The 13,177-nt window shown below is 42.2% G+C and overlaps 1 protein-coding gene across 1 annotated transcript; it reads right to left on the bottom strand.

Annotated features, from left to right (window-relative positions):
• Positions 1 to 4,630: 4,630 nt before the first annotated feature.
• th2 (tyrosine hydroxylase 2) lies at positions 4,631 to 13,128 on the bottom strand. Its single transcript, XM_040035758.1, has 13 exons — positions 12,431 to 13,128; positions 11,946 to 12,288; positions 10,830 to 11,004; positions 10,608 to 10,696; positions 10,456 to 10,523; positions 9,921 to 9,971; positions 9,681 to 9,826; positions 9,100 to 9,235; positions 8,946 to 9,015; positions 8,810 to 8,866; positions 8,542 to 8,637; positions 8,324 to 8,457; positions 4,631 to 4,934 (listed from the first exon to the last, which is right to left on the bottom strand). The coding sequence occupies exons 2-13, from the start codon at positions 12,180 to 12,182 to the stop codon at positions 4,769 to 4,771; spliced, it is 1,425 nt and encodes a 474-aa protein (XP_039891692.1). The 5' UTR covers positions 12,183 to 12,288; positions 12,431 to 13,128; the 3' UTR covers positions 4,631 to 4,768.
• Positions 13,129 to 13,177: the final 49 nt, after the last annotated feature.

A 13,177-nucleotide genomic window follows, 5' to 3' on the forward strand; every position in this document is an offset into this window, starting at 1 on the left:
CAAATGCCTCCCTCTCATTTCAGGCACCAGGAGCATGAGAAAAAGTTGTCACAGTCGTCTTGGACCAAACTGGGGGTAGCAATGCTCAGGCGTCTACATTTACAGCCTAAAATAAGGGTCCCAGATGTTTTAAAATTACTTCAAGGCCATTTAGTGAGACAGTGCATACGATTTAGTGGATTTTTTTTTAATTAAGTTTGAAGCCTTTCTTTCCAATTCAGTGCTGGCTTCTTTTTGAAAGGAACTGACTTCCTTTACTCATGTCACATATGTAAGTCAGTAACAGACCGAGAGTAGTCCTGTAAAGAAGGATAAACTAGTGGTTTAAGATGCCCTTTCATGTGTGCACATTCCGCCTGCTGCAATCACAAACACGAGTCTCAATCCTGAGCGGGTTTACAAATCCTGTGACTCAAGGTCGCCATCTGATGGCTGCCTGACAGAATAGCAGGGAGGCTTAATCTTGTTCATGAGCTGTGTGGACTTCTCTTTGCTGAAAGCAGTCCTCAGATGTCACTCAGATGACCCCGGCGTTACCTTTTGATGTAACCTGAATGAAGCTTGATCTCTTGCGGTGGCGGTGCTGTGTGGACTAATAACAAACTGTGAAACGGATGAAAGCGAGATCAGGCCGTCTTCAAATCTTCACAAACTTCTTTCTAATCTCCTGCCCCCAGATAATTCTTCTGCGGCCCTGCCAACTTTAAGCCGGGGGCTCAACACAAAGAGAGCAAAATAAAAATAATGAGGAGCATGATAGGGCAGGAAACAAAGAGAGAGATTAGAGCTCTTTGAGGCTGGTGTTTGATTTAATCTTGTGGTTGGCCTGGTTTGTTTGCGATGCTTTCCCAGAATGAAGCGATTATGCTGATCTTGATGGAGTAAGGAGAAAGAGTCAGTGAAAAAGGGTCCCATCACTGCTTTAGGGTGGTGTTGGCTCATCATCTGAAGTGTTGATGCAGCCAGTATGCACTTTATGGAAGCTGTGTGTCAACGGTTTATCCTTTTATAAGGTCTATATTGTACCTCCACCCGATTTAAAGTTTTATGAGCACGTTTGAACGAAAGAGCAAACTCAGCTGGGTGCTTTTGCACTTCTGAGTTTACTCACTGAACCTTGACATCTCATCATCTGAAATCAAACAAAAAAAAAAAACTGTTGATGAAACATTTCTGGCATGATGGGAGTGGTCTCTTCAAAGCCTGAATAAAGGACAACGGAAACAGAAATGGCACTGGGAGGTTAGATGGTTGACTGTCAAAGGCCCAGGAATACTTAAAACCACCTACCCATCCACTGGCATCAGCTAGACCCTTAGCTTGGTAACATCATTTGCAGGGAGGAGTTAACTATGTGGGTATGAATGGTTGTCATCTGTCTGTGTTAGCCCTGCTTCACATTGGTGACCTGTCCAGGGTGAACCCTGCCTCTCGCTCTATGGCAGCTGGGGTAGCCCACCCATGACCCTAATAAGGATAAGTGGAAGAGAAAGGAAGGATGGATGGATAAACCAAACAGAAAAACTGGGACGCCTCTGGCTGTTCATCATCTAATAATGAGTAAGTAATTTATTAAATCTGTTCTTACTCATTAATTTAATTGTTCTGAAAATCCATATATTTGGATCCAACTGGGCTGTATTTGAAATAATATGACTTTAACTTTAACTTTAGCTTTGAGAATCGGTGCCAGCAGCCTCTGGAGCTGCTGTGCCAGGTTGTAAATGTGCTTTTTAATTCTGCTTAGTTAGATATTTTAACACAGGACAAAAAGTTAATACCATGCAGTAGTTGCATATTGCTGCTCTGGAGCTGGAAAGACAAATTCAACTGAGTGCCTGAGATCACACTGAACTTTCCTTCTCCATCATAAATTTACCATAAGCTGGAGTCCTGGTCTTCCAGGTAAGTCCAGCCAATCACCGATGAATGTCTTATTTCCTTACTTCTGTTCTGTCTCTTGTTCTCTCTGTTTAACTTCAGCGTCAGTGAAGCTGCTGTAAAAACCACACTTCTCTAAAGTTGACTTTGTTTGAATTCCAGATGTTGCAGATGCTTCCAGGGCTTCACCTAATGATGGCTGGCAGATGTTTGTCTGTGTTTAACATATTAACTAACTGAAGTGAACAAAAAAGGAACCGCTAATCAGCTTCAGAGGTGTGTTGTTTTGCTTTGCCTTCCCTCACTTGACTTCAGCTCCTCACGCACAGGTATAGTATAGTGACTCAGATAAAATGTCTCTTAAAATGTTTAACTATTCCTTTTATCTATTTATCTATAAGGCTTTCCCAAGTGATTCTTAAGAGTATTTAATTCATGAAATACTCTTACAACACCTTGTGGCTGGGGCAGTGCTGGGGGCACGTCCAGATGTGGGATTTTGTGAGACACATAGATTATAACTGATCAGTGAATGTCATTTTACTACTTGAGTACACATCATAGACCATGACTAATAGTGATGAGAAAATGTGAAATGGGGGGGCCGTCTTCTGTGTAGACGACGTACCACTCGAAGAAAAGAGAAGAAACCTGCTACAACCTAGAGGACCCTCATCATCAGGTTACCCTTTTAGTTACTGTGCCCCAAAGTTTGTACCTTATGTAATGTGACTGGTCTTGAACCTCTGGTGACAATTTTCTATAGATATGTATTTTAGAATCATTCCTTCATACTCTTAACCGGGTCTACTAACAGAGAACTACTAACTATCCATGTCTGTATAGAAGAAGAAGAAGAACAGTATCTGAAAGGTATATCCTCAAGAAAAAGGAAAAAAGATCGGAGAGATGTGGGATTTTGTGAGACATATACATTATACATTCATCTGATCCATCTGCTGTTCCCTGATGCCTCATCAGAGTAGGTTGGCTGAAAAGAGTGAGGTATACAAACTTACACAAGAACTGGCCTGATGGAGTGATGAAGAGCCTTGGGGAGACTGTTGTGATTTGGCACTGTATAAATAAAATTGAATTGAATTGAATGAATTTAAATGTGAAAATTGTTGGTTCAAATTGTCATCTGTCATCTGTAAAACATGGCGGAGGCTCTGTCATGGTTTGGTTTCCATTTCAGCCAGCGGTGTTGGAGATCTTGTCACGGAAAACTATGAATTTTTTTATTTTTAATCCAACATGCAATACCATCTGGAAAGTTTCTGATTGACAGCAATGATCCCAAACACTGCCAATGCAGTAAAAGCATCTCTGGATAGAAAAACACACATCCTCAACATTACTGAAGCAGTGTGGGATCATCTAAAGGCATACAGCATCCAAAGAAGAGCTTTAAATGTCCTTCAAGACACTGGATAACTATTCCTGAAGACTACTTAAAGAAATTCAAAGAAGGCTGCCTTCAGTTCAGGCTGTGTTGAAGAATAAAGGTGGTCATGTGATTGTAAAAAAAGAAAAACCCCCAAAACAAAATACTATTTTGTGCCTTGTATACTGTACTACTTGTATGTTAGCACAGATTTCAATAAATCCCTGCAGCTATTTCCCAATTTTCCTGGCAAAATAAAGGGTGGTTCATGACCTGTGTACCTTTTTAGGGAGAAAAAAGGTGCACATATTTACCTTTGAGGTCCAGTGAGGTGCATTAGTGCAAAACGGACCCATGAGGACTGGGATGGACTTTTAATGTGCCTCACAGACTATCTTACTGAGGACGCAGTGAACCTCCTGACCCTGATTTCAGAAGCAACCGAGCCAGCGTCGGGATGAGATGGCCCTGACATCAATAAAGGAAACACTCATGGTTAGATGATACAGGGATGACACAGCATTTGGGATTTGTGGCGAGTAAGCAAAGCGCAAGAATCTCATTGGATCCCTTCTGCTGGTCGCCGGGTTACAAGAAATTATAAAGTGTGAAACATTTGGTTGGAGAGTGCTAGTGTGTGCGTTGCTGCACACTTTCAAAAGCAGCAGATTACTCTTCCCCCCCTCCCTAGCCCTCTCTTTTTGCACACAATTTTTTCTCCTCTGCACACACAAGCTTTTCCCAGGGAGGCTTGATTTACTGCACAGTGGAATTATGGGAAGGGAAAGCTTCCCAACACAAGGTGGCCGGCGCGAGGCTTTTGCCAGCCACCGTCTTGATGCTGGTGATGCTTTATGAATCCTGCAGATGGAGATGATTTGTCTTCTCAAGGGGAAGCTTTGACGTGCACGGCTTTGATATGCATTGTCGCCGGTGTGGAGATCAAAACGCTGGACGTCTATCAAAAACCCCGAAGGCCAAATTCTCCAAAGAGAAATAAAGAGAGAAGAGCGTCTGTCAGCAGCGCAGCCCTGCGGACCGTGCTGTGGTCGGCTGTGAGGTCCCGGCGACCTGGCCCTGCTGACGTGTTGGGCCTCAGTGCTGGCTCTGGCCTTGACCAGAAGAGGGAACACGATACTTAAATCATTCATAATTAGCTCCTTCCCTTTGCTTAATAACACGTGAAGATAAATGACTTCCAAGAATTTTCCAAATGGAAATAGTCGGTTTGGAATTAAAAGCTAGAAAATGGTCTGGGAGCCCTGTATTGTAGTGGTTCAGCCTTTGCCTTCGATTAGTCCTGCTGACAAACATTGAACCACCTCTGCGGCGCATTTTTTTCAGATTGAAATGTAAAACAACAAAGAGTTTTTCATGAAAATAAACATTTATTGTCTTTTTACATGGTCTACTTTATACACACAGTTAAATGGCCCAGTGGAGCCTTACAAATCTCACTACATAAGGAGGAGAAATCTTATAAAAATGTCTCCCCCGGTCTTAAGACGAGCTGAGCTTCTCCAGGGCGCTGTGCAGGGTCTTGAGGTCCTCCCTCATCTGGCTCAGGGCGTTTTGGATTTTACTGGGTTGATCCAGGACCTCCACGCTGCAGGTGAAGGGGTCATAGCGGACTGTGAAGGGGCGCTTGATGTTTGCAGAGTATTTCCTGTGCACATAAAACAAATTGAAGACAAATATTAGAAAGAGAACAACGTTTAACTGACCAGACATGTCTGGAAATCACTTTGGAGATTTTCTACTGGGTATAATAAACAGCAATTCTACTGAGATCAACTGTAGTACTACAGACTGTCTGATTGGTTTTTCACCCAATGTCATGCCCACTGGTAGAATTGTCTACCATACTAGATGTGATACAACCACAGGTTGCTATGGAAACGTATACTGCAGTGTTGTTAGCAGTGGTAATGGCTGGCACTCACTGGATGAAATTGGTTGCAAAGATGGTGCTGCACCAAAAACCTCCTAGTAATTGCTTTGATTGCTAGCAGGTTGCCTGTAGTTTTTCATTTTTATCTATTTGCATTTCCTGCATATTTACATAACCAATAAAACTGCTTGTGCTCTGCATTTTTGACTGCAGTGTTTACTTAAATCTCAGTATAGTGGCTGGCCTTTTTGTGGGCCACACTCCCAACAGGTAGGTAACTGGTCTGTGGCCCTGTGTGACTGGCACTTTAGCAATTATTTTCCCAGCAACTACCATTTATTCCTTGCTAATTCCTTGCTATTGCTATTTTCTTCAATCCTTGATACTGTTGCCCCCATTAAGATGAAGCGCCCTAGAACCTACTCTCAGTGTTGGCTTAATGACACTACGCGCGCCTTACGTCGCGTGTGTCGACGCGCTGAGAGAAGGTGGAAAAAAGATAAACTTCAGGTTTCCCATGACATGCTACGGACTAGCCGCTTAAAATTCCAAAGTGCTGCTAAAACGGCCAAAGCGTCCTTCTTGTCCAAAATCATCCTGGCCAATGACCATAACCCCCGTACCTTATTTAAAATTTTTAACTCTGTGGTTAACCCTTCCCCGGACATGCCTTTAATTTATTCTCAGGCTCTTTGTGAGCGATTTCAAACTCACTTTTTAGAAAAGGTCTCATCTCTTAAGTCCTCCCTTCCCCCTGCTTTATATCCTCTCCCCATTCCTGAGTGCATTTCAACTTTCCACCAGTTTGAGCCTGTGTCACTTTTGACTCTTAAGCGGCTAGTTGTTCAAATGAATAACACCAATACTGTGCTTGACATTCTTCCATCTCGTTTAGCTAAGGACTGTTTTGATGTAATCAGACCTAGTATCCTATTTCTTATGAACTTTTCCTTGCTCTCAGGCTGTGTTCCTTTGGCTTTTAAGCATGCTGTAGTCCACCCGATTCTTAAAAAAAGAAATTCTGACTGTTATGACCTTTCAAACTACAGACCGATCTCTAAGCTTTCGTTCTTGTCCAAGATCCTGGAGAGACTAGTTCTCTCCCAGCTCCAGCGTACTTGGACACGAACAATATTGCTGAGAAATTTCAATCTGCCTTTAAGCCATTGCATAGCACTGAAACAGCGTTGGTTAGAGTTCTTAATGATATTCTTGTAATCACTGATACTGGACGCTCTATGGTCCTAGTTTTACTGGACCTCTCTTCGGCCTTTCATATGGTGGACCATAACATTTTATTACTAAGACTTGAGCACACTGTGGGTATTAGAGGCACTGCCCTCGACTGGTTTAAATCATACCTCGCTGATAGATCTTTATCAGTTCACTTAGGCACCTTCTCCTCTTCCTCCGCTCCGGTCTGTTGTGGTGTGCCTCAAGGATCAGTTTTAGGCCCTATTCTCTTCTCATTGTATTTGCTCCCTCTAGGTGCAATCTTTGAAAAATACAATATCGCCTTCCACTGTTATGCCGATGACATACAGATCTATTTTGAACTTACTGACGACCTTGCTGTGTCCCTGCACCACTTTCAAGAATGCATGCGGGAGGTCAAAGAATGGTTCCTGAGTAATTCCCTCGTTTTAAATGATAAGAAGACTGAGATTGTGGTGTTCAACAGTAAAATCCCTCGTGCCCAACTCTGTGCTGCCCTGGGTTCCTTTGCTAGCTTTTCTTGTGACTATGTCAGTAACTTGGGTGTACTGCTGGATAGCTCACTCAAACTCGATAAGCAAGTGTCTGCTGTAGTGAGATCTAGCTTCCACCAACTGCGCCTTATCTCTAAGGCTAGGCATTATGTTCCGCATGAGGACCTGGAGAGGCTTTTGTGACCTCCAGGTTGGATTATTGTAACTCTTTGTACTATGGTCTTCCTTCTTCTCTTCTTCTTAGACTGCAAACAGTCCAAAATGCAGCAGCCCGCCTTTTGACTGGTACCAGGAAATTTTACCATATTGCTCCTGTCCTAGCTAGCCTGCATTGGCTGCCCATAAAGCACCGTATTCAATTTAAAAAATTACTCCTTACTTTCAAAACTATTAATAAATTAGCGCCAAGTTATCTTAGTGAACTTCTCAAACCACATACTCCTGCTAGAACACTCAGATCTGCCACTCAACTACTTCTGACCCAACCCAGATCTCGACTGAAGTCCCGGGGTGACCGTGCGTTTGCTCTGGCTGCCCCGGTACTGTGGAATACCCTTCCTCTTGACCTCCGCGCATCTGATTCCATTGCACTGTTCAAATCACGATTAAAAACCCACTTATTCAATCTTGCCTTTCCCTCTAGTTAATATTTCTTTTATGATTTTATATCATGCACTTTTATGCTCATTTAAATTCTTGTTTGCTTTGTACCTTTTGCTTTCCTATGTATCAGTGACAGTTATCTGCTTGCATACTTAGTACTTGCTTTGGTCCTATTTCTATTATCCTCCTCCTATACTCCATCTTACTTGTTAAGCACCTTGGCATACCCTTGGTTTTTAAGTGTGCTTTATAAATAAAGTTTATTATTATTATTATTATTAACCTCCAACAACCAATCAGAATACTAATTTTCTTTCATGATTGGTGGTTGCCAGATGTTTTTTTTAGAGCCAGAAGGGAGCATATTTGGACAAGAGTGAGCTAAACTGTACAGGTGCCACTCACAGGCACAAATATCTGCTAATCAGTGCAAGTGACAAACAAATGAAATACTGAAATTTCACTCAAACTGAAGCACAAACATATGGATGGTCTACACCTCACAGCAGGACATATTATTAGTCAGATATTTCCCCTAAAAACGCTCCCTAGAGAAGCAGAGACACAGTAGAGAGGTCCACCTTGTGAGTTCAACTAGTGGAGGCAGATAGTCGGCAGCTCTAACTCCAACTTCTCATTCAAATGTTGTTACTTCTAGTTGAGACTTCATAACCTGCATTAATGAAGGGTGATGTCACTGTAGCTATGTCCATCTTTTCTATGTCCATCACAAGTGCCAAAAAGAAGACAATATATAATATATATAGGATATATAATACACTATTAAAAAGTGGGGACCTCCATGAACATTTGATGAGGGTTTCTATGTGCTTATATATATTTTGCTTATACCTCAGCTTCATCTTTGCATCCTCGAAGCTCTCAGACACAAAGTAAACCGGCTGGTAGGTTTGGTCCTGGTACGGCTGGACCGCAGTCTCCTCCGGGGCAAACGGCTTGTACTCGGGCTCATTGGACAGGGCGTACTGGATACACAGGTCACCAGCAGTGTCAGACAGCACAGCAGGTAAATGCAGAAACAGAGGACATCTGTGTGTGAGGAAACTCACAACAAGCTCTCCGTAGGAGGACAGAAGTCCAGCGCCGTAAGCCTTTACTGCCCCGTTCTGCTTGCAGAGGCCAAACTCCACAGTGAACCAGTATAACTGCAGAGTGCAAAAAAAAAAGAAAAAAAAAAAAGGGTTGATTAAAGGTGTTTACCACTAGATGGCACTGAAGGCCATTAAACTGCAAAGAGTGAAGCTGTAGGTCTGCATGAATGTGTTAAAAATCACTCATTGCATTTACATGTTCTATTTTTGAGGCTGAGAATCGTACCGTTGACAGTTTCTCAATGTCCTCATCAGAAACCCCGAGTGAGGCAAGTCCAATCTCCTGAAAACATCCAAGTTTATTAATTCATACTTTATTTAAGGTCACACAAAGAATAAAAACAAGCTCACAGTTCAGTCACCTGTGAAAACTGGGCAAACTCCTTATCTGCCAGCATGGGGATATGGCCGAGCAGCTCGTGGCAGCAGTCTCTGTGGGAGCGGTGTGATCTTTATTATCAAAGTAAAATCAGCCAAGAGCATAAAGAAACAGTTCAGGTCTTACTAAAAACTCACGGCTCAGGGGAGTGCATGGGCGCAGAGGAGTGTCTGATGTACTGCGTGCACTGAAACACCCTGAAGGCCAAACTGGCGAGGAAGTCTCGGGCTGACAGCAGGCCGGCTACTGGGCGCAGCTGGAAACCAGTTCTCTCTGAATTTAACCAGAAAAAAAGAGAAGAAAATAAACTGTCCGTTTTGGTATCTTCTCTTTCTGCGTCTTTACTTCATTTCAGTCCTTGTTGTCACAACAAGGAGCTTTAATTAACACAAAAACAGCATTAAGACACAGCACTGTCGTCCCAGACTCCCCACTTGTAATGCATCAAAAGATGCATCAGTACCTGTGACACAAAAAAAACATATAAAGGATCACGTTTCATCTGCTTATGTGTCTAAATGAAACCTAACTAATGAGAGAAAATAGCCAAGAAAATAAAAAGCTGTTTGAAGAAGTGAAGAACTTTTATAATCCATTTAAAAAGAGTGATATCTTAAACACTACTTCTCTTCTTTATACGTGTAATTTCGTCTTTTAGAGACTTTTAAAACTCGTCTGAGTTAAAATCTGTTCAGATTTTAATTTTTAAGTGTGTCACCTTTCAAGAAGGCCGACACCTCTCGTAGCTGAGGGATACGGTCCTCTCCGTAGCCGCACTCTTTCTCCAGCTGCTGCAGGCCGTCTAGGAACTGTTTGCAGGCCAAACTCGGGTAAATGCTCCTCAGCTGCTGGTAGACCTGCCTCCTTTAAACACAACCATACCAGAGCATCACTGTGATGTAATCGCCCCCTCCACAGTGCATCTACAGCCATGACTGTGCAGGCTGGGCTGCCTCACCATGTAGATATCTCCTCTGCTGTGTAGTCCACCACAGGTAGCGGGTCCCCCCTGCAGGATATTCATAAACATCAGTCCCCACGTGTTCAATAATATGTTCAATAAACTATTTTTAAACTGGATCTGACTGCATTCACGTCACCAGTTAACCCAGAAAGATATAAAGGTAAGATATATATAAAAATAAGGAAACTATGGCATTAAAATTTCAATTGAAATATCCTGAAGTCAAAGCAATAATCTGCACAGTATAGATAAGACATTACAAGTGGAGACAGTCCAGGTGCTCAGTAGGGGGCGGCATAGAGTTAAAAACATCCAGCTTTTATTCACAGCTTCACCTGCGGGTTGCAGCATCTGATGTGGTGTTTTTCTGATCACTTCTTTCTTTGTGCTGCAACAGCTAACAATTCCACCAGCCTGTGCATCATTTCAGCTGCACATTTCAAACTTTTCTCCTCTTTTAGACTAAACCTTTTAACCCGGTAATGCCAAACGTGACTTTTTCAGACGTCATCAGCGTAGAGGGACTCACTGTTTGTATCTGAAGGCCAGCTCAGAGATGACGGCCCGTCTCTTTCTGTATTCAGGGTCATTGTATCCCTGCAATAAATGAATAATGATCATTACGCTCTATTTTGAAATTATTTTTGTCTTTCATTTAGGAGCAGATGCGTAATCACTCACTGGATGGTCGTGGTCCATGTCAGGATCAAATTTGGTGATCAACATGTTGCATCTGTCGAGGTCTTTTATCTGTCGGGGAAACCAGGGCACTGTGGTCGAGCGCAAACAAACTAATTAGTGCTCCTGCCATCCGTCTGATTGGCTGATATCGCATGCAGTGGTTAATGGGTCCTGTGCTAACATGATAAAAGCATTGGGGTGAATCAATGATCAGACACTTGCCCTTTTCTTCTGGCATGCAGCGAACGTCGTCAGCCACTCTCTTCAGTGAGTTGACGAACACGTCCAGGTCTGAGCTGTGAACTTCACACTTCATGAAGAACTCCAGGTCCGTCGTGCTGTTCTTACACTTCCTCCCCATTCGGCTCTCGATGTGGAGAAGCTTGGCTTCAAATGTCTGCAAGAGATTTAAAAAAGTACAAAGATGTAATTTTCCTGCTTTTCCTTCAGGTTTTTCTTTCAGTTCTGCTGGTCTTTAGCTTTACCTCATAAACATAACAAAATCTTTTTATTTGTCACTCATTCCATGAGCTTCACAGGCTGCTCAAGACAAACCACCCACACCAAATAAATCTTCACTTACCAAACACAAATTCGTTGTTTTGTTTGTTTGTTTTTCATTACCCAGGAGAAAAAACAAGATTCTTGACATTAAAAATATAATTTAAGAGTGTCTTGGTTAAAAAAAGACAGCAGTACAATTTAACTGCATAAATGAAATTAATTAGTAGTTTTGGTGATATCCCTAATAAAAATCTGACTTTTTCCTACAGCAGCAATAATGCCTGATAATTGACATCCTTTTATCCAGACGTTCCCTCTTCAGTAACACCAGCTTTAAACTTTGCAGTAATTCTGGATTTTCTGAAAGTTTTATTGTAAGGGATTCTGCACACCATGAAATGTGGAAAAATGTGCTTTGCTTCTGGTTCTCTGTAGTTTTTTTTCCTTCTAATTTATAAGGTTATCAAAGTACAAGTGTCAACAAAGCAAAAAAAAAAAAAAAGAAAGAAAGAAAAAAAAAAGCAAGACATTTGAACCTGGCTTTAATCAAATTTCAGATTTCTGTTCTGTAAATGTGCGAATTAATGCATATTTATAAATTTAATGCATTATTACACGTCACAAACTCATCAGTCCTTAAAAGAAATGAGGAAATTTAATGGTGATATCTGGCTTCATTTACTGAAAAATGCCTCTGTCGCACGATTCAAGAGTGTTTGAGACATGCTTAACATTGAAATTTATGCTTTTTTAAAGTTTACATTTAATTTATAAAATCGTCACAAGAGTCTATGCATTTAATTAAGTGCTTCCACACCTCAGTCTCAGGCTCACCTCAAATATTTTCCCTGTTTTGAAGAAGCCCGCGTTTTTCTCGCTGCTGAGGGCGAACAGGACGTTCAGGGTCACCCTGCCGTCCTTCTCCTCAAACACGAAGCCGTCTCCGTACCTGGAGGGCCCCGGGGAGCCCGCCGGGCCGCCGCCGCCGGCACTTCCGCGCTCCCGGCGCGCGTCCTCGATCAGGCTCTGCTTCCTCCCGCTGAAGGTCTGCACCACACCGTCCGTCTTCATCTCTGTTGGAGCTGAGAGCTCGGACAGGTTTAAATAGCCTCCTCTCCTCTAGAGGCTGTATGGAGATGAGCTGCTTGGAGGCCTGCTTTGCGTCACGGCGTTTTTTCTATTTATGGGGCACAAATATCAGGAGGAGACGCTTCAGGTGCACTCAGACAAAACCATTAAAGGTTACGTAAACGTTACATAGTCTTGGATATAAATAGAAAATTATACTATGAAGATTATTATGTTCGCTTCTTATTCACCCTGTGTTTTGGGGCAGCTACAGGAACAGATTCAAGATTACATCTAGACTGCAGGTAAAGAAGACATCAGTGAGGTGAACATAACCTCACCTCATTGAGGAAAAGAGCACACTAGTCAGCCTTAATAATGCTCCAGCTGACCTAAAAGGTGGATTTATAAGTAAATTACCCTTTTTTATTCACTGAACTGGTGGTGTACAACAGAGGGGGATGTTTGTGTTGGTACCAGCTGTTCCCCTCCAAAAAAGAATATCCTACAGCACCCAGAATGCTTTGCAGTCTGTTAATATGGATAGACCAAAGACTGCATATAAAAGATGGAGAAGTGATAGCCAGAAGCGACCATATTTGGAAGAAAGGTGAAGCGCTAAGAGCTAAACCGATGAACTGTACAGATGCGACTCATGGGCACAGATAGCTGCTAATTAGTGTTAAACAGAATTTTTTAAATGGTGCTGGGGAGCACAGCACATCTCAACATTTAAGGCCCCCATTATACTTTAGCCTGCTCTGGTGCTAAGTGACAATATTAGCAAAACTGGAGCATGAAGACTTAATTTTTAGAATGATGATACCATTAATAACACTTTAAAAGGCACAATGAGTGACCCCAGCTAGAAATGAATGAGTAATAAAAAATGCACCCCATCAAGACTTATGAATACAGAAAGTAAAACTATCCAAAGAGGACAAAATTACTCTTTGCTGGAGCTGGAGTCTATGAAGCCAACCCCAAGTGGGCATTCG

The sequence above is a fragment of the Simochromis diagramma genome, unplaced genomic scaffold (genome assembly GCF_900408965.1).
Source record: "Simochromis diagramma unplaced genomic scaffold, fSimDia1.1 OVJJ01000816.1, whole genome shotgun sequence".
NCBI classification, from domain to species: domain Eukaryota; kingdom Metazoa; phylum Chordata; class Actinopteri; order Cichliformes; family Cichlidae; genus Simochromis; species Simochromis diagramma.